Source organism: Euprymna scolopes, chromosome 2 (assembly GCF_053919585.1).
Source record: "Euprymna scolopes isolate OS-2025 chromosome 2, ASM5391958v1, whole genome shotgun sequence".
Taxonomy (NCBI): Eukaryota; Metazoa; Mollusca; class Cephalopoda; order Sepiida; family Sepiolidae; genus Euprymna; species Euprymna scolopes.
The window spans coordinates 11,855,317-11,876,874 of NC_136483.1; the positions used below are offsets into that span (position 1 = coordinate 11,855,317).

The following is a 21,558-nucleotide window of genomic DNA, read 5'->3' on the forward strand; positions in this document are numbered from 1 at the left end:
AAAAATTTTCTCGGCAAAATAACCAAAGAAAACATCAATTTGAAGCTAGGAAGAACTTGAAGCATTTAACCTTTTGCCAAAATGATCGACCCTGAAGAAGGTTGATTTGCATTAAGACAAACAACCATTTCAAGTTTTCTATATTTCTATTTGTTTTTTTTTTTTGTTTTTAAATTTTTCTTTTTTTCACTTTTCAAAGGAATTTAAACAATGACAGTTTATATTTAACTAGCTGTCCTTTCCTGGCATTGCCTAGGAGTATTTTTACTTTCATTTTCAAATATATAAAGAAAAGTTGTACATGTGTGTATGCGTGTCTGTGTTTCCAGTTAAAAATCAAAACTACACAAAACACGCTCACAAAATTGATGAATTTTTTGCATATTGTCTCAGATAAATGAATAAAAGAGCAATGGCGCAGAAAAAGATGGAAAATGTGGAAAAAGATGGAAAATGTGGAAAAAGATGGAAAATGTGAAAAAAGATGGAAAATGTGAAAAAAGATGGGAAATGTGGAAAAAGACGGGAAATGTGGAAAAAGACGGAAAATGTGAAAAAAGACGGAAAATGTGAAAAAAGATGGAAAATGTGGAAAAAGACGGAAAATGTGGAAAAAGATGGAAAATGTGGAAAAAGATGGGAAATGTGAAAAAAGACGGAAAATGTGAAAAAAGACGGAAAATGTGAAAAAAGACTGAAAATGTGGAAAAAGATGGAAAATGTGAAAAAAGACTGAAAATGTGAAAAAAGACTGAAAATGTGGAAAAAGACTGAAAATGTGGAAAAAGACTGAAAATGTGAAAAAAGACTGAAAATGTGAAAAAAGACTGAAAATGTGAAAAAAGACTGAAAATGTGAAAAAAGACGAAAAATGTGAAAAAAGACTGAAAATGTGAAAAAAGACTGAAAATGTGGAAAAAGATGGAAAATGTGAAAAAAGATGGAAAATGTGGAAAAAGACGGAAAATGTGGAAAAAGACGGAAAATGTGGAAAAAGATGGAAAATGTGAAAAAAGACTGAAAATGTGGAAAAAGATGGAAAATGTGAAAAAAGATGGAAAATGTGGAAAAAGACGGAAAATGTGGAAAAAGACGGAAAATGTGAAAAAAGACTGAAAATGTGGAAAAAGACTGAAAATGTGGAAAAAGACTGAAAATGTGAAAAAAGATGGAAAATGTGGAAAAAGATGGAAAATGTGAAAAAAGATGGAAAATGTGAAAAAAGACTGAAAATGTGAAAAAAGATGGAAAATGTGGAAAAAGACGGAAAATGTGAAAAAAGACTGAAAATGTGGAAAAAGACTGAAAATGTGGAAAAAGACTGAAAATGTGGAAAAAGACGGAAAATGTGGAAAAAGATGGAAAATGTGGAAAAAGATGGAAAATGTGAAAAAAGACGAAAAATGTGAAAAAAGACGGAAAATGTGAAAAAAGACTGAAAATGTGAAAAAAGACTGAAAATGTGAAAAAAGATGGAAAATGTGAAAAAAGATGGGAAATGTGGAAAAAGATGGAAAATGTGGAAAATGTGAAAAAAGATGGAAAAAATGAGATTGCTCAGCTGAAGCATGTCTGCGTCCAAACGATCTAAAACAGCATTTTCATGTTCAATCTAGATGCGCCATTTTAAAAAAAAAATTTTTTTATTACATTTTCACCCCACACAAGGCACATTGTCACTTTGTTGTAGAGGGTTACTATCAGGGACATAAGCATCAGGGGTACTGTGTAGGGAGTTGGGCAGCAAGATGTCGGTTCACGTTGCACTTGAACTTCTGCATGTCAGTACAGTCGGGGAAGCAGGGACCCGGAAGCGAATTTCAAAGTCTAGCTGTCCTGGGGAAGAAACTATTGGAGTAGAAGGCTCTCTTGCATCTAGGGATCTCTACTGTGAAGGGGTGGGATTTAGCTGCTTGTTGGGTTTGTCAGGGGTATTTACGTCAAGGGGGCACAAGTGCTTGCAGTTTGTCAGAGCATTCACTATTAAAGTACTTGTAGAACAGGCAGAGGGATGCAACATCTCGTCGATCTGACAGAGGCTGAAGTTTAGCTGACAGTTCTGGACCTATCAGATTAATGACTCTCTTTTGAACCTTGTCTAAGAGCGAGAGACTAGTGGCAGATGCACCAGCCCAAATATGACAACAATACTCCATATATGGACGAATGGTGGCCTTATAGAGGTATAGGATACTTTTAGGCATTAATAGCTTTCTAGCACGGTAGAGAGAATCCACCTTCTTAGCAGTGGTCCTGGCAATGTTCTCAATGTAATTGTTCCAACTCATGTTTCCTGTGAACGTTAGGCCGAGGAGTTTAAAAGATGTACTTTCAGATAAAGAGTCATTTGTCATTGCTATTGGCGGTAGGGAAGGTTTCTTGTAATTATTGAAGGAAATAAGTTTAGTCTTGGCAGCATTGAATGTGACCATCCATTTTTGTCCCCATTCCACTACGGATCGGAGGTCTTCCTCTAGTGTTTCTGCCATTTCTTTAGATATGTGTTCATTTGTTTTCCTGTTGTGTCTGTTATAGAGCGTGGTGTCGTCAGCATATATATCCATCTCACAGACAATTTGGTCAGGGAGGTAATTTATGAATATTAGGAATAACAGAGGTCCAAGGATCGACTCCTGAGGCACTCCCGCATTGTGCTATAAAACAAAATTCATGAGCGAAACTTTAATAACAATCAAATTACTATTAAGCAATAAAGGCCTAATTCTTCAATAACATCTTTAGAATCCTATTTTTAGAATTGCAGATTGAATACAATTCATTAAGCTTGTTACTTTTAAGGCAAAATTCTTTCAGGTTTACCGTTTTTGGAAAAATACTGAACAAATCAAGTTAATTAAATAAGTTCATTTGGCAAAAAGTTTCTAAGAAATTCTAAAATTCTTTTGGAAAAAAAATCTAATGAACTTTTAAAGCATGCAGTTTAAACTGGTTCTGCCCTCTGGTGATGGTGACACATTAAGAGAGTTCAAATGGAATATACATTCTTCATTCATTTCTCCTTTTCAATGTTGTAAAATCATTAAACAGAGAAATACGAGCATAATTGTATGAGAATAACAGAAATAACCTTATATATAAAGAGAAGTCTCCCCTATACCATTGATGGGTATAGCTTTCGTTTTAAAAATTACATATACAAATCTGCTTCAACTGTGATTTAGGCGAATTATTAGTCTGTGTTTTCAGAAACGATATTCTTATTAAAATTCAGATTTTGTTGAACACTATTTGCCTTTGTTCATCCCAAATTCCTTTTATATGAGAAGGTCTGATGCTACCAGATCAGGTTGTTTGAAGATATTGGCTTCCTGACTTGATAAGCTTCAAGGTCTGACCTTTACTCCTGATCTGAGATGGAACACGTACATCAAATTCGTTGTCAAGGCTGCTGGAAAAATGATGGGATCGTTCTACTGCTCCAGCAGATATCTCATTGCTGATGCAATTGTCTACCTGTATAAGAGCCAAGTACGTCCAAGGATGGAGTACTGTTGCCACATCTGGGCAGGAGCTACTAGAAGCAGCCTATCCTGCCTTGACAGAGTTCAAAATAGACTTCATAGCTTAGTGGAGAATGCCTTTTTATTTTTCCTTGCAACCCCTTCCCCATGGAAGCGACATTGCAAGCCTGTCTCTGCTTTATCATTATGTTCCTGGCAAGTGTTCATCTGATCTCCCATTTATGGTCCCCCCTCTTCTGACTTTCATGAAAAACACTTGTCTCTCTGAAAACACTATCAATAATTTCCCCTACTCTAAACTTAAACGTAGATTCCATGAACAAAGCTTCTTTCTTAGAACTGCATGCCTGTGGAACTCTCTTCTGTTTCTCTGCTTTCCAGCTGACTACAATATGGTTGTTTTCAAGTCCAACGTAAACAAGTTCTTGATGAGCCACCCCCTTAAGTAATTCAATTTACCAAATTTCCACTACTTACCATTACTACATTTTCCCATTGACTACTATACACTCATTAACCTTTATCTTCGATTAGCCTCCAGGCCTTGATAAGTGGTGACTCTTTTATGAAAAAGAAAAAAAAAAATGTTTATTGACTAGGATATTAATAAGACGGGCAGAAAAAGAACCGGGGAATCTGATACGATTACTTGGTTTCATTTCGCCTGTTTAAGAAGTTCTTAAAAGTTAAACATTGTCTGGAAAATAAAAGGTCATCAGTTGGCTTGGTGTGAGAATTTGGAAGGGATGGATTACGAAATATATATAACCTGGAATATGCTAATAAAACAACCAGCAATTCATTAAGGAATAAACCACCATTCATTGGATTTTATTACGTTTCCAGTATATTTGTTACTTCGACTTTGAGTATCCTTTTTTACACTATAACCTCAATTTTATTTTTCAATCTATGTGCTAATAAACCAAATTCATAATTACTTATATCTATTTTGCTAACAACATTTCCTCTGATGAGATGAGCCATTTATTGAAAATCCATGGGTTAAGGAAAAGACTTTAATAATTATCTGTACTCATTTCTCAAACAATAAATTTTGTTGTAATTATATATAATTTCTCAGAATTTCCATATGTATATATATATATATATATATATATATAATGACGGACTCTCCCATCGATTTCAATGTATGAGGTTCCACCACAACTAAGTTGTTTGGAAATCCACACAGGTTAGTTTATAGTGGTAAAGACTTTGTGTAGAACCAACCTACGTTTTGGTATTACTGCTAATCCTTGTTGGTGCAGATGACTGCCACAAGACAAAGTACACAGTACAACACAGGTTTTTACATCAGAGTTACCTTTTCCTTGTCTTAAATAGGACTTGGGGTGCATTGCTCCCAGTGAATTAATGTGCCTCCAGATACCAACCTGGAAATTTCTACGACTCTGCGCAGTACATACAGCACCTAGTCTTTCCAAATAGTCACCTATCTGGTACTGGCCAGGCTCAATGTTGCTTAACTTTGGTGATATGACGAGAACTGTTGTGCCAACGTGATCGTGCCATGACTGAGCTAACCCATTTATTGAAAATCCATGGGTTAAGGAAAAGACTTTAATAATTATCTGTACTCTTTTCTCAAACAATAAATTTTGTTGTAATTATACATAATTTATCTCAGAATTTTTATATATATATATAATATATATGTGTGTGTGTGTGTGTGTGTGTGTGTACTATGCTGATGAGCCATGGTATAGTGAAACACGTGTAAGTAGATAACTGTTCTATAAGTAATATATTTATTTGTTTACGTCCAAAAATATATGGGCGGTCGTTTGGATGTAAAGGAAAACTACTACTTTTATCGAAAACGCTGCACTGTAATTATCATTAAAAAAAAAAAATCTAAAAAAAAAGACATATACGATTTACTTTATTGAAAAAATGAGACTTTCTATGCTAAATATAAATAACTTATATATACATATATATATATATATTTACATGGAAGTCACCACGTATCAAGGCCACTTGAGGATAAGAGTTAATAAGTGTACGATAGTCACTGACACAACAGTGTATTAATAGTTAGTGATGAAAATGGGGTAGAAATGAATTATTCATGGGGCGGCTCAACCAGAACTTATTTACTTAAAGAGGATAATATTGTAGTCAGCTGGAAAGCAAAACAGCTGAACAGAGTTCCACAGACGAACAGTTCTAAGAATCCTAAGATGAGCAGACAGGGTATGATCAATTTGCTAGCGATACTCTCAAAGATAGCTGCTCCATCATTGATGACAGTATAGGGCAAATATAAATGCTGTGAAAAAGCGCTACTCTAAAACACATGTAGGGTTGTTTGGAGTCTTCTTTGGAGATGTCCCTGCCACATGAATGGATGGAGATATATATATATATATACACATACTAGCAGGGCGCATGCCATTGCCCGGTTGTAAAATATGCTTAAATATATTTTGATTCATGCAGATTCCGTATTTATTATTATATTGGACCCAATAGAGAGTTTTGAAGTTTTAAAAAAATGACTTGTGTGCCATCACTGAGAATCGAGAGAATCGAAACCAAAACGTTTAGCTTACGATTTACTTTTTTCCTTTGACGTTAATGGGTGAGATATGAAGACGTTTGCTGCGAGGCTAAAAATTAAAACATTAACCAATAGCTATTACGTTATGCATGTATATTCATAATGCCATTGTTCGATCTTCACTTGGCAAATTCCATTTTTTTAATTTTCACACTTTTGCACCGATTTTCCCCAGCTCAAACCCAAATATAAAGTTTTGCATGGTTTGCTATAACCTTTTTACGCAAATATTACGCAAGTATAAATCATGTAGAATATCTGCATGAATATAATTACACGTAATAGTTAACTAAATATGATCATCCCATAAAAAAACTGAAAAACAGGGAATTGATTAAAATGAATGTTTAAAAGAATATGCAAATTAGCTAGATCTTTTGCTAATGAATGCAATTCCACAATTCATATATAATAGTTATGTTTTCTTTTTAAATAAATAGAAAAAAGGGTTTTAATATGAATATCAATACAAAATAAAAACCCAAATTTATGAGTATAGATATATAATATTGGTAAAAAAAATGAATATTACGATTATGGACTGATTCTTTCCTTAGGTCATTGGAATGGAACCAAGGAGTGTATTTCTTGGTTTGGTTGAGTAGACTTGCTCTTTCAGCCAACCCTTAAGATAAAGTCACAGGGCGTTAAGTAAAGACTTCTGTCCAGTCATTCGTGTGAACCATGACGACCCATCCATCTTCCAGCAAATTGGGCAGTCAGGCATTCACAAACAACAATAGCAAAATGTGGAGGAGCTCCATCTTGCATAAAAATCAAATCTTCATTATTGTCCCAAGTATTAATGATTGGACCACGTTTTATCTTTCAACATAGTGAGGTACCTCCATACTTTGCTATTGTTTGTGAATAACTGAATGTCTAATTCCCTGGAAGATGGATGGTTTGTCGCGGTTCACATGAATGGTCGGCCAGAAGTCTTGACTTAATGCCCTGTGAATTTTTTCTCTGGGGTCGGCTATAAGAGTAAGTCAACTCAACCAAACCAAGAAATTTAGGAAAACATGACGAGTGAATACGCAAAGTTATGACTACCATTCCGCAAGAGTTTTTTTTGTGAAAATAGTTGATGCGATTCCTGATTGACTTGAAAAACTGGTGGCGAATGAAGGCAGCCATATTGAGTATTAAGTAAAAGTCCATGCATTATACTTTCTTTTCATATTCAATAATTGTATAAATTATATTTAAACACTAAATTGTATGTCTTTTAAAATAGGAAATTACTTTTCAACTAGCCTGTATAGATATTAAGAGATGTTGAGTTAGCAGCTTACCCTTCCTCTCTGTGCTCTGTTAATACTATTTCATTCAGTACACTTTTCTTCTTAGCAAGAAACAAAATTAAGATCATAAAACCCCCATTAAGCGTTGGGTAGAGTCAACTTGTTATGAATACGATTGTACCAGCTCAAGTAAACAAAACTTAAAAAAGAAAAAAAAAATGTGACTTTAACTGACAACAATGTGCGTCATAATAAAGACATTCTGAACACGGATGAAAATGGCTGAATATTCACGAGCCCGGTTGTCAATATTCACCATGCAAATGTGCTGGATTCTTCGGACAAAAATGGAATCATAACCAGTTTGCTCGGAAAACTTGTTGGGGAAACTTCTAATGGCTTGACGACAATGTTAGCTCATTTTATGAAGTTCTTGTTTGTCTCGATTCATTATTGATTATTCGACAGACATTATAAACAGTGTACCCCCTTAACTGTTCTATTTGCCCATATTCGTCTGTCTAGCATCACCTCTCACTAGTAAATAACGTTTATTTTTAATATTGTTTAGCATGTGCTTGGTTAAATGATTAGTGTAATGAAAGCCAGACTTTCTGAGATATCTTTTAAAGATTCTAACTATCCTTTTAAGTGCAATTATTTGTATCTCTCTTGCTATTGGTTCACCGGGTTTATTTGCTAGGTAGTTTTTGAAATTCTTTTTCTTGGGTTTATTTGTTTCTGTAATTACTTGAATGATGGAGATCTTCCTTAGATTCCAGTTTCTCTTCATGTTGTACATAAGACTTTTCCCTCTCAGCTGTTTAACCCAGCATCAATGGGGACACTAACTTTTATTAATGTTGCTTCCCTCCCCTTTCTATCCAATATCATCACATCAGATCTTGTTTTCTAGGTACATGGTTGTAGGAATTGCATAGTCATGGTGTATGACTTATTTCCTACTATTCTTTCTGGTATATATTCCCATGACTTTCTGCTGCATTCAGATGGTCCAATGGAGATATTTACACAAGGTGGCTCACATTCTTTACTTCTGTGTGGCAGAACCTGCACTTATTGTCATTGCTGAGACCACTCATCTTCAGAAAAGTATTGGTCATCAAGCCTGGATCTTGAGTAACCTGATCACAGTGGAGCAATCCGCTTTTTAACCAGTCTATAGAGTATTCCTTATCTATATAGTCCTGGATGAATTAATTAAAAAAATACTCAGCACATTCAGTTTTTTGTAGTGGAAGTTTTTGGTGTATTTTTATCAACTTTTCTATTTCTAAGCCTTGTTTTGTATTTCTGTCTCATTTGTAAGATATTCTCGCCAAAAATATTGCACCAGTTTTGTGATGGAGATTGTGAAATTGGCTATAAGATGTTAACTGTTAAGACATTATGTTGAACAGAGTGCAGTCTCGATGCTGAGTGTGAAGTAATTTCCAGTAACAAAGATGGCGGCTAAGTATTTAAATGTGGTTCGTGACATAGCCAACAGCGAACTGATTGAATTCAAAATTCGACAATTTTTATAGTAACTTTGGAACGTTTTCATTGGTTGGTTAGCACAACCAGTGGTTATAAAAACGATTGTCGAAATCATTGGTGTCATACCCCCATTAGGAGTCAAAAACATTTTACATGTTAAGGTCTCATATAACCACTAATATTATCAGTAAATGTATAAACTTGTAATTTTCTCTAACTATCAATAAAATAGCAACTTGGGTTTAATTGATCATATACAATAAATAATTTACAATAGATATTGCGTTTTACAATTTAAATAAAATCCAAAATGGTTTATATGCTGTGAAACAGATAAACCAACTTTCATATCAGATGTGTAAAAATAAGATTAAAAAATTGGAAAATTCTGTGTGGGGTTAGTTTGAGCAAGAAAAAAAATTTTGTTAGAAGTAAAGTTAAAGGTTAGGAATGCATATTAGCATATTGTGTCACAAACAAGGAGTAGAGTGACGCATAGTGGATAAGCTGATCCGTTCCTTTTCGTTTTACAAAAGAAGTTTTGAGACAGCTGGGTTGGGGCGTTACATATGCATACTGGAAAAGAATGAAAAAAACATTGCTAAACTGCAAATTTGTATTGTTGCAATTCATAATCTTCATGCTATGTATGGTATAATCATGAAGACACACCGGTTCTTGTTAAATCACTGAAATCGAGCAATATTGAGTCTGGTCAGTACCAGATGAGTGACTATTTGGTAATATCAGGGACTCTATGTAAGAGGACGTCAACACGTCCCTACAACAACTTCAAAAATCTAATGTTGACATAAATTCTTGATTGTGATATACATGCGACTGGGGACCACTTGTGAATTTAATATTCACTTGACACTTTTTCCTTCAGAGGAAGCCAGTTCCTTAGGTACCTAAGGTAAATGCTGCTGGTATCGATGCCTCCATTCAGTCTCGATAGACAAAGGATACCCCTTCTGGGGGCAGCTGCACATGTAATTGTGAGGCAAGGGTTGCGCAATCTCTACCCATACTTCTCCTGAATCGGCACTGTTTGAGCAAGAAGTCCTGGATGATTGGAAACAATGCAGAGATAAGCGGAGAGCACATTCAACACATAGGAGTCCCAAACGGTCGTCCATTTAGTACTGATCAGGTTCAATGTTGCTTAACTTTGGTGATCCAGCAGGAACTGTTGTGTCAACATGATTATGCTGTATGCAACGTGATTAGGCCACTGGTATATATATATATATATATATATATATATATATATATATTTCCCCAAAACCTCTGGCTTTGATGGAGACTAAAACTTGCTGCTATGTTTTCAAATGATCTGAAATAACAGCAAGGGGAGAGTTGATTCAAAATATTTCTCATATGTAATATCTCTTCTATTTTGGAAATAGGATACGATTATGAATAGCTCCAGTATCAAATAATTCTTATACACTGAAAATTACTTTATGTATGAAAGCCAAAGAGGAGAGATATAACATATGAGAAATATTTGGAATTGAGTCTCCCCTTGCTGTTATTTCAGATAATTTGAAACTATAACAGCAGGTTTTAGTCTTCTCCTCCAAGGCCAGAGGTTTGGAGAAATATCAGATATTTTGTAATTCAAAAAAACTAGGAAAAAATGACTATGATTGAAACATTTTATGATTGTAAAAAGAGTGCCCAAAAAGGGCAAATGTCACATAGCCCACTGCACAATTCAGGTAATTATCTTTCCAACGTGTCTGCATTTGTTAAATTTTGATCTATAGTCGCTGAGATTTGGAACTTATAAAATTGCCTAAAAAGATCGTATATCTATGGATATATCTACACTGATAGCTAAATTGAATATTCAAATACTCATGTCTTTGCTCTTATAAGACGAAACTACATGAAAATTTGCTGGCTTTTTGAAGATTGTAATACTATTCTATGGTTAAAATTTTATGACAATTAGTAAAAAAGAACCTACATTTTCAAACCAATAAAATATGCCCAAATTAGCCTACATTTGTATATATATATAGTGTCTTGCAGGTCAGCTTCAGTTTTGCTGCTTCGGTTGTATCCCCTGTGGCATTGCCAAGCCACTAATATATATATATATATATATATATATATATATATATATATATAACCACTGCTATTAATCAACACGCATTACAACAACTTTTTTTTAGTAATGATTTGCTTGTATCACTTACTACTTCTTTTGTAGTTGAGTTTAGTGCGATCCTCATATTTTGAACGAGTGTCTCCTTATTTAATCTGCTGAGAAACGTATACAGTCGGATAGTTACGCAGAAACAGAATATAATAAAATGATTATCCAATTACCAAAACATCATAGTTTTGCTATCCTTGTTGTTCATACGATTTGGATTCTGTGGACTACTGTTTTCATTTTGATTGTCATTTTCACAACGTTTCGGTCGTGTAACCTCCAACCTTTTCAGGTGTATCTTGTAGAACAAGAGTGCTTAGAAAAATTCAGTTGTAAAAGTGCCCTTCTGAAGGTTAAAAGTTCCATCCTCAGGGCAGGTAGACCGAAAAAATTACAAATTACTTAGGATCTCTATCCTGTCATCGTTGACGAAACGAGAGCATGCTACCCCTGAAAATTAAAATTCCACGCAGATTCCCAAGTTTGACCGGATACACCTAAAGAAAGTTGAAGGTTACATCGACAGAAAAGTTGTGAAAATGACACTCAAGATGAGAACTACTCCAAAGAATCCAGATAAACCAATCCCAACTTCAAAAATTAAAAAACGTTTTTTTTTTGTTTTGTCCCCTCTTTTTCAGTTTTCGTCGTGCCCTAACCTCTCATCCTCCTAAAATATAATTTTATTTTTTCATATTATTTGAATACTTCAGGCTACTCTTCTCATCTTTTGTTTCCATCAACATAACTTTCCTCTTTTCAAACTTTAGAAACTTTCTGTCAAGCTTGGGCATCTGTATGGGATTTCGAACAAAACTCTTTATTTGATCAATGAGAGTAGCATACTCTCATTCCATTAGACAGTCCTAATTATTTATTGAATGTCGCCTGCACTGACGATTGAACCTTCAACCTCTAGAAGAGTGCATCTTTATAACTGAATTTTACCAAGTACTTTATCCACTAAGCCATACGACCCATGAATAATCAATTCTTACCTAAAAAAAAAATCCGAAAGATAAAAATCATTTTTTTTTCATTTCATTAAAAGTTGAAATAAAATTAATTAGACGAAAAAATGACCGTTAAAGACGCTTAGTAAGTAAAACTGTTAATTTTTTTCTCTTTCAGAAAAAATCACGGATATTGGATGTCTTTCTTTGGCTTGTTCTCAAAGAGGCGCGGGGGAAAGAAGATCTCTCAGAACTTGGGTGAGTTTTTCCTTTACCTTTTCTTTTTTCTTATTGTTTTCATGTACTTTTCTTAATTTTCAGGGTATTTAATCCTTCATCTCATATAACACTTTTTTTCATTTAATTATAAAAACATGCTTATTATTAGATTTGCAAAACCTTCTAGAAAACTAAAAAATGACTTCTGTGTTTAGAAAAACTTTTAAAAAATCAATGTACATTAAAAGTTATGAAAAAAATTAACAATATTAACTGACAATTTCAAGTTGACATTGTCAAGAAAAATATCGGAGTCCTACTTTCCATAAATGATGTAGATTTCATTAAAAAAATAATAAAACATAAAACTAAATGATTTGCTTAATTTAAAATGTCTAAGTTTATTTTAAGAAAAAAATCAGTAAAAAACGAACCCAAACATACAACTCTCCACCCTCATTCCTTAGGCTCTGAACCATGCCCATATCTATATCTATCTATAATATATATATATATATATATATATATATATATATATGAATTAAGTGGTAGTTTTACTCATTTAGAACTGATTTAAAGCTTCACCACTCAGTTATTTTGTGACTAAATTTCAAACATTTTTTGCAGTTCATAGGTCACCTTTTCAACTATATTTTCAATTTTCGTTCATTAAAACAAGTTATAATAAAATTTACTGGTGTTCAAAAGTCTTCAGAATATGTAAGGAACGTGAGAGACAGTTTCTTCTGATTCGCTGTTGGTTACCATAGCAACTTTTTCCATGTTGACGTTTTATCTCCAGTTTTCAATTTTTTTTTTTTTTTTAAACACGGTATTTTAATATATTAATATAAATGAGTTACAATTTTTATAATGATTTTTTTTAATCAAATACTAAAAGAAATTCCAAGGAATTTATTATTAATTTCAATTTTTGAACTGTTTCTCAAGATTTGTTTATTCCTGAATTGATTATTTAAAATTGAAACTGATGAAGGTTATTTTCATAATTATTTTAAAATTTCTTGTAGACTTAAATTTTTTATATTTCACTGGTTTAATCAGGAAAATGGATTTTTCAACACTAGTTTTTTAGTTTGTTCCAAAAATTCCAGTTTTTTTTTTTTTTTTTTTACTATTTTTGCATATTTATTTATCTTTTGGAATAGTATTTGCTGCTTCTACTGTTAATTTTACCTTAAAAATCATTATTTATTGAGATTTATAGGAAAATTGATTGAACTTTATAGAAAACAAATATTTTTCAAATCAATTTTAACAATAAATATTTGAAAAAATATATTTCATAATATTTTTAAAAATAAATTCTTTCATAAAAAATAATTCGGTATTCATTATGCCTGCCAATCAAATGGATAAAAAAGATGATTTTAAACACAAAAAAGAAAATATTATTACAAAGCAAAGCCTGGAAAAATCATGGATTACATAGAAAAATGCAAGTATGAAAAGTAATATGGTTAAGATATAAACATGGAAAAGTCAAAGGACTAGTTGTTAAAAATGATATTCTAGTAAAAATATAATAAATTTATAACTTAAAATAATGCAGCATTAAGAATTAAAAAAAAAATTTCAATTTAACATTATATAATCAATTCTTAATGCTGCAATATTTTAAGTTATAAATTTATTATATTTTTTACTAGAATATCTTGTTCTTTTCCAGTTTTAACAAGTAGTTCTTTTCCTTTTCTAAGTTTAATCTTAACCATATTGGCCCTGTCTGTCGGGCATTAGAATATGCCGACTGCCCCCCCCCCCCACCTGCAGAGGGTAAAAGTCCCTCAATGAGGGTCCTGGATATGACCTTAAACTATATCCAGTGGTGAGGCCCCAGCTTGTGGGCTTTGGGGAGTGTGGAGCCACCCTTTAATTACCGCTGCTCCCAGGTCCACTCTGACCCGGAGTGGTAGTACCTGTTAGGGTCCCAACTATGGGTTAAATAGAAACCGACGTGAAAACAACAAATATATTCTATTAAAAAAATTTTTCTTCAAAATCTTTGGATTCGGCATTAAATAACCCGAAAAGGGTTGATATGCCGTAAAACAAAAACAACCAACCAACTTAACCATATTACTTTTCATGTTCGCATTTTTCTATGTAATATATATTTCTATGAAAGAGAGAGATAGAAAATGAAAAATAGAAATAGATGTATATTTCTATGTGAGAGAAAGATAACAAATGAAATATATATTCCTATGAGAGAGAGAGAAAATGAAAAATAGAAAGAAATATATAAAAATGAACTAATCCATCATGAATAAAATGTAGTTAGGTGGTTAACGGTTCACAAACACAGAAATTGAATACTATCATTATTATAATTATATTTGAAATTATGAAGAGAAGAGACAAAGCAATAAAAAAATTAAAAAAAAAAGGCAATGTGACTGAAAAAATTTCTTTGTATATAAATGTGATCTTAAAAAAACTCACATGAGGGCTAATTTACACCCCCCCTACCTTTGCTATCACAAAAGCAAACTGTGACTAGCTAGAATTTAGTACTGGGGAAAATTAAATCTGAGAATTCTAAATAAAATTTGTTTAAAAAAAAAATGTCTGCTGTATCTAATTAAATATTCGAGTATCATGTCAAAAAACTAAAAATTGTATTACAGAAAATTGATGAAATTTGCAAGAACAAAATTCATTCATTAGGAGCAAGGCTACCTGGCATTGCCCTAGGTCCTAATTTCTATGAATTACATTGATTACATAAAATAATTGCAAATAAAATTAAACAATCTGCTTAATATTGTAATATAAAATGCATAAATTTGTTTTAGGACAAAATCAGATTAAAAATGATTATACTCCAGGTGAAGTTTGAACTCGCAGCCTCTGTCTCTAAGTTTAGTGCATTAACTGAATTGACCCACGAGACACACAAAATGGTGCATCTATTAAATTTATAAACCAAACTGTCCGCTTTTTCCTCTCTCTCTCTTTCTCCCTCTCACATATAAGGTTCAGACGAAAGTTTTTGTGGAATTTTTAATTTTGATTTCAAATAAGTTTCTGTTATACTACCTTTACTTTATATATTATTTTAAAGATCGTTTTTCGATTTATCTAATCGTTAAAATTACAATCGTTTAAAACAATTGTCTTCCTTTCAGAATGTTCAATGCAAGAGGGGGGGAAAAAGCAAATTTGCAAATTTTTTTTTTCAATTCAAGCTTGCCGAAAAGCTGCTGAAACAGCTCATGGTATCGATAAAGTATTTAGCCCAGAAACCACTACTGAATGCACAACACAATGGTGGTTTAAGAAATTTTGTGGTGGTGACTAGTGTTGAAAATGATGAGCATAGTGGTCGGCCATCAGATGTTGACAACGATCAATTACGAACCTTAGTTGAAACTAATCCATGCGCAACTGTTCAAGAACTTGTTTCTGAATTAGATGTAACATGTACAACGATTTCCAACCACTTGAGAGAGATTGGAAAGACAAAAAAACTTGATAAATGAATGCCTCACGAATTGAATGACAATCAAAAGAAACGCTGTTATGAAATGCCATCTTCCCTTCTTTTACGCAACAAGAAAAACCTGTTACTCAATCGGATTGTGACTCTTGATGAAAAGGGGTTCTTTATAACAACTGGCGATGCTCAGCTCATTGTTTGGATGCTGACAAAGCTCGGTGACACTTCCCAAAGCCAGAGTCGCACCAAAAGGTCATGCTTACTGTTTGTTGGTTTGTGATTGGTTTCATCCATTAGTTTTTTGAATGCAGGCAAAACCATTACAGCGAAGAAGTACTGTCAACAAATAGATGAAATGTATCAGAAACTTCGGCTACATCACCCAGCATTAGTCAACAGAAAAAGTTCAATTCCCCTCCATGACAATTCCCAATCGCACGTTGCTCAACCGACCCTGCAGAAGCTGAATGAATTGGGCTGTAAAACTCTGCCTCATCCACCATACTCTCCAGACCTCAACTACTGACTACTATTTTTTCAAGCAGTTCGACAACTTTCTGCATCAGAAATGCTTAAAAAACCTGAGCAATCTCAAAACCTCCCTGAGCGACTTCATCACCAGAATACACAATTTTTACGTTAACATTGGCAAAAGTGTTAATTCTGATGGTGCTTATTTCAATCAATAAATTTTTGTTTGAGTTGAGATATATTCTGAATTTAAAAGTTAAAAACGGCAAGAACTTTCTTGTCAACCTGATATCTGGTTGAACGTACATCAGCCACTTATCCAAAAAGGAAGTAATAATCAGTGAAGTGGTGAATAAGGAAAAATTGTATTTTGTTAACCCCCCTCCACCTCCCCACTCTCCAGTGTGTATAAGGTCAGTGAGAGTAGATGGCAGTGAGAAGGTAAAAATTTCTCCTGCTTACTTTATCTTCTTCTGTATATATAAAAGCGAAAATGTATGTATGTGTGTGTGTATGTATGTCTACTAAAAACGACAGAACAAAAATTCATAAATTTGGTCTCATATGAAAGCCCCATACTTCGCCCGACAAATATCGAAAAATTGGCCAAAAACATTAATTTTTTCACCCTGAAATCAGCACTTTTCTAAAGGGGGAGGGGTCAGCAAAAACCGTCCTCTCATGACTGTCGCTTCTACGCATGCGTCATACAACGTCGTAACCCGATTTAGTTTAAAGATTAAAAAAAAAAAATGACCTAATTTCGTCTACGTCGTCTTAGGTCATTAGAGCTGGGTCATTATCTAAAGGTTTTTGGGTTCGAATCGTGGTGTGAGATGTCTTTTTTTTTTTTTTTTTTTTTTTCGATTTTTAAAATTTTAATATTGAAGCAGGGTTATTTAAGCCATTTTTCACGTAATGTTCGTTTTTCATTTTTTTTTTTTTTACTTCGCTTATTCTTAGGTTTTCATTAACACCCCCCAACCCCGATCGACCACACACACACACACACACACACACACACACACACACAAAAACACCCGGCCAACACCGGGTACCCACTGATTTTTTAAATTTTAATATTGAAACAGGCTTATTTAAGCCATTTTTTACGTGTTTTTTTTTGGGGGGGGGGGTATTTTTCAGATTTTTTAAAGAAGTCTTAACGTTCGTTTTTCTGTTTTCTTTTTTGTTTTTGTTTTTCCGATTTTTACATTTAACATCGTTCGTTTGCCTTACGTTAGTTTTTTTGTGTTTTTTTTTTCGATTTTTTTAAGTTTTAACTTTTTTTTAATATAATATTTAATTTTTATTTAATATTTAAAAAATATTTACTTCGCTTATTCTTATGTTTTGATTACCCCCCCCCCAAACGCCCGGGTACCCCAGCTTTATTTTTCAGATTTTTTAAAGAAGTTTTAACGTTCGTTTTTATTTTTTATTTTTTGTTTTTCTTAGTTTAGTTTTTTTACTTCGCTTATTCTTATGTTTTGATTAACACCCCACCCCCGCCCGAGCACACACACCTCCAAACACTCGGGCAACGCCGGGTACCCCCCCCCCCCGCTAGTAACTAATAAAAGCATGATCAGGATTAAATATCAAAATCAATAGTTTTCATAAATCACTGATAAACATTATTTTCATGTAGTTTGGAGTAAAAAAAAAAAAAAAAATTATTAATAACGAAAATATGAGGTGACGGATCGTCTTTAAGTTATATATAAAATAAACTAACTCAACAAGTTATAAATCAGTTCTAAATGTGTTTATTGTTTAATCAGTATCTAATTTTATTTTATCTAAGAATGCAGAAAAACTTGTTTTATTGTTAATATTATTCCTAAGTTTCTAATTGTATACTATCATGTCTATAACTAATGGAGATTTCGTATCTGTCTGTTATCTTTTTGTGCTCCATTCACTTTACTATTTTAAATGTGTGTAGTATCTTTCCATACTCATTTCATGTTAATTCATCAGGATTGGATACTGCTCCCCCTCCCTCACATACACTCTACCGTAATGACTCTAAAAATATATGCACAAACTCAATTTATATTCGTAACACCCTCCCCTTCTAGAATCAGATGATTAAGCCGATATGTGCTTTAAATTATACTAGCGGGGGTACCCGGCGTTGTCCGGGTGTTTCGAGGTGTGTGTGTGTGCTCTTAAATCAAAAAGAAACACGGGGGGGGGGTAAAAAATTTCCGTTAGATCACCAAAGTTAAGCAACGTTGAACCTGGTCAGTACTAAAATGGGTGACCATTTGGAAATTTCAGATGCTGTATGTGCTCTCCGCTAATCTCAGGATTGTTTCCAGTTGTCTAGTACTTACGACCGGACAACGCCGGGCGGCCTGCTAATTAATATTTAAAATAAAAGTAAATAAATAAGAATAAAAAATTTACTTTTTAATGATTGTATATATAAAAAAAAATAAACATTAAAAATTTTGAATAAATTAAAATATGAATGAAAAAAAAAACATGAGCACATCAGTCATCACTTTCATTTCCTCTAGTGTCAGCCATCTTTGTTTTGGTATGGGGGGGGGGGAGACATGATCATCTGATAAAACCGTAAAACTTCAATGAAGTATAAAGTATAATTCATTACTCATTACAGATATATATCGCAAAGGTGGACGTGTTTGTTTGTTTTGGTGTTTATGGAAATTTGTGTCTGCCAAAGCGTCTTGACAGTATTATAAAAAAAAAAAAAACCCAACCTAAGTAAATAGCTGCTTCCCCCACATCCCTTCTACAAATGCTGTGCAACGTCTCCCACCTCGACCCTTAACCTATAAAATATTGCTCACATCTTCAAACCAAAAGCTCAGCCCTCATCTGCTTGTCGTTACAAGATTAAATATATTTTTTCTTTTTTGTATTTGAGATTCAGAAATTTCTTTCCTTTCATTTCCTGTGAAACAATTTCTTTTTTTAATCAAATAATTTCATGTTATTAATAAGCTTAATGGGTCTAGTGCGCACATCTATTTTAAAATGTCTGTGTGAAAAGGGGAAGAAGTTCATTCTGAACGTATGTAATTTATTTCAGTTTAGATACCAGACAGATTTTTCATAAGATTTGGAAATAATAGACTTCACGATTGCATAGAGCAACTGAGAAAGTATTATCTGTTAGGCCATCCATTGAGCTCAGATCAAATTGTTTGAGTTTAAAAAAAAAAAAAAAAAAAAAAAAAAAAAGATGGGGAGTTTGCAGTATCAGTTAACACATTATCTCCCATTGTCCTATAGATAGGACCCCCAATAATAATTTTTTTTTAATCTATAAGATAATCTATATATCTATAGAAATGTGTGCGTGTGAGGACACTTCTCAACCTAGATACTCAATTTTTGATCTACAGACTTCAAATGTGGTATATAGGTTATTCAGACACGTGGAAAACTTTTTAATCAGTTTTCATCCGGAAAAAAGGGCTACTAAGGATCAAATAGAAAAATTAGGACTTGGAGGTCGTTAGATTTTTATCTGTGTGTCATGAATGCGAATGCGTGAATGGTTCACATGACAGATTACTTATGTTAAGAATAAGTAGAGTTGAAAACACTTTTTAAAGTTCGTGGCAAGCTGGCCTAATGGTTATCATACTGGACTCACTGTCTTACGTTTTGGTTTCGATATCAGGTGGGGTATTTTTTTTACTTACTTGTAAGTAAAAAAAGTGAACTGTTTAGAAAAAAACATAATACTCGCATGCACATGTCTCAATTTAGTTCCATTTTTTTAACTTCATTTTTTATTATTTAAAGGAATTTAAGTTTACGTTAAAATAAAGATAAAATCCATCTATATTCATTAACTTCTTTCTGAGAATTGTTAAAACCTTAAAAATGATGAAACTTGCTAAAATTCTATTTGTTCAATAATGTATGAACTTTTATACATGAGTTTTTCAATAGTAAGTCACTAAGTCATTACCAAAAGAATAATATAACTTTTTGTGTGAACTGATTTGCTCCTAGTAATTGTCTGTATTTTTGAGATGAGATGTTTACATTTATTGAGATTGTCGGACTGACTTCCTCATCTTGGTTGTTATAGTCACAATGTTTCGCCCGTTTTGCCCTCCGGCCTTCATCAGGTTTTTATATCGAACTGGGGAACCGTTTGTTAGGAGTCTCGAACCCAACCCTTTATTATTATTACGGGGGTACCATGTTCGAACTCCAGCTAGGCTCTTGGACATAGTTGCTGATTCTCGCTGGAGTCCGAACACGGTACCCCCGTAATAATAGTAAAAGGTTGGGTTCGGGACTCCTAACAAACGGTTCCCCAGTTCGATACAAAACACCTGATGAAGGCCGGAGGGCAAAACGGCTGAAACCAAGAGGAAGTCAGTCTGACAATCTCAATAAATGATTTGCTCCTATTTATGTGTCGATTCCATCTTGAACATATAGACCCTTGATTTCTAACATATATTACATGTACCCTTTTCTGTTTGTAGGAAAGTGAATATCTCATTTTCTAAAAAAAAAAAAAAAACTTTTTCCTTTCAATGTGTGTATTCTAACCCATTGTTAGTCATTATATACCGTTTTCAACTCAATTATTTCCATGGCAGGTGCTCGTCTGAACTCCAATCTCTGGTCTCCCCTCGCCAATCTTTCACGAAAAACACCCGCCTAGCCGAACCCACTGTGATAAATTTCACCCACTGTTTATCTGTGCCTAAATCAAAACGTGGATTCCATCAACAAAGCTTCTTTCTTAGAACTGCACGCCTGTGGAACTCTGTTCCGTCTGCCTGCTTCCCACCTAACTACAACTTGGATGTGTTCAAGTCCAATGTTAACAAATTCCTAATGAACCGCCCCCTTAATTAAACACTTCATCAAATCTCCACACTAACGTAATGTCCTTGCAACAACCCTTATCCCTGAGTGGCTTCCGGGCCTTGATAAGTGGTGATCACTGTGTAAAAAAAAATTTAAAAAAAATTAAAAAAACAAAAACAAGTTAGATGCTCTGTAACGTAGTGGGTTATCAATACAAAAAATATTAAGACAAAATCTAAAATTAATCTTTCTGCTCTCTTTCTCTCATGTGAAATAGTATTAATACTAGTGGCGATATTCCCTTTTATTTAAAATTAATTATTCTAGCCATAATTCTTTCCTTTATTACCTCAGACTGTTCGTAAACAGAGAAATGAAACCAAATGTTGCAGATAAAATAAAAGCAGGGTTAGGGTTGTCAAACAAAAATACAGTGAGGAAAGGTCGGAGTGATAGAAGCTTAGAAAGAGATTGGTCATTTGATGGCTTAATTGCAAATCACGGTTAATTAGAACAATTTAAATAGAAGTTTATTTATTTTTTTTGTTTTTTTGTTTTTTTACATAATTAAATCTGAAAAAGTGAGGAATATTTTAATATGTATTTTGTGTAATTAAAATATATAGGAAAAAAATCCTTAGACAAACGAGC

At 33.4% G+C, this 21,558-nt stretch overlaps 1 protein-coding gene across 3 annotated transcripts in view; it reads left to right on the forward strand.

The window, feature by feature from the left end:
• Positions 1–21,558, forward strand: part of LOC145288529 (lysosomal-trafficking regulator-like) — a 402,321-nt gene that overhangs the window by 118,710 nt on the left and 262,053 nt on the right. For all 3 annotated transcript variants that reach the window (XM_080136335.1, XM_080136336.1, XM_080136337.1), the window contains exon 2: positions 12,115–12,194. In XM_080136335.1, coding sequence (XP_079992461.1) covers positions 12,115–12,194 — 80 coding nt within the window. The remainder of the gene's footprint in view (positions 1–12,114; positions 12,195–21,558) is intronic.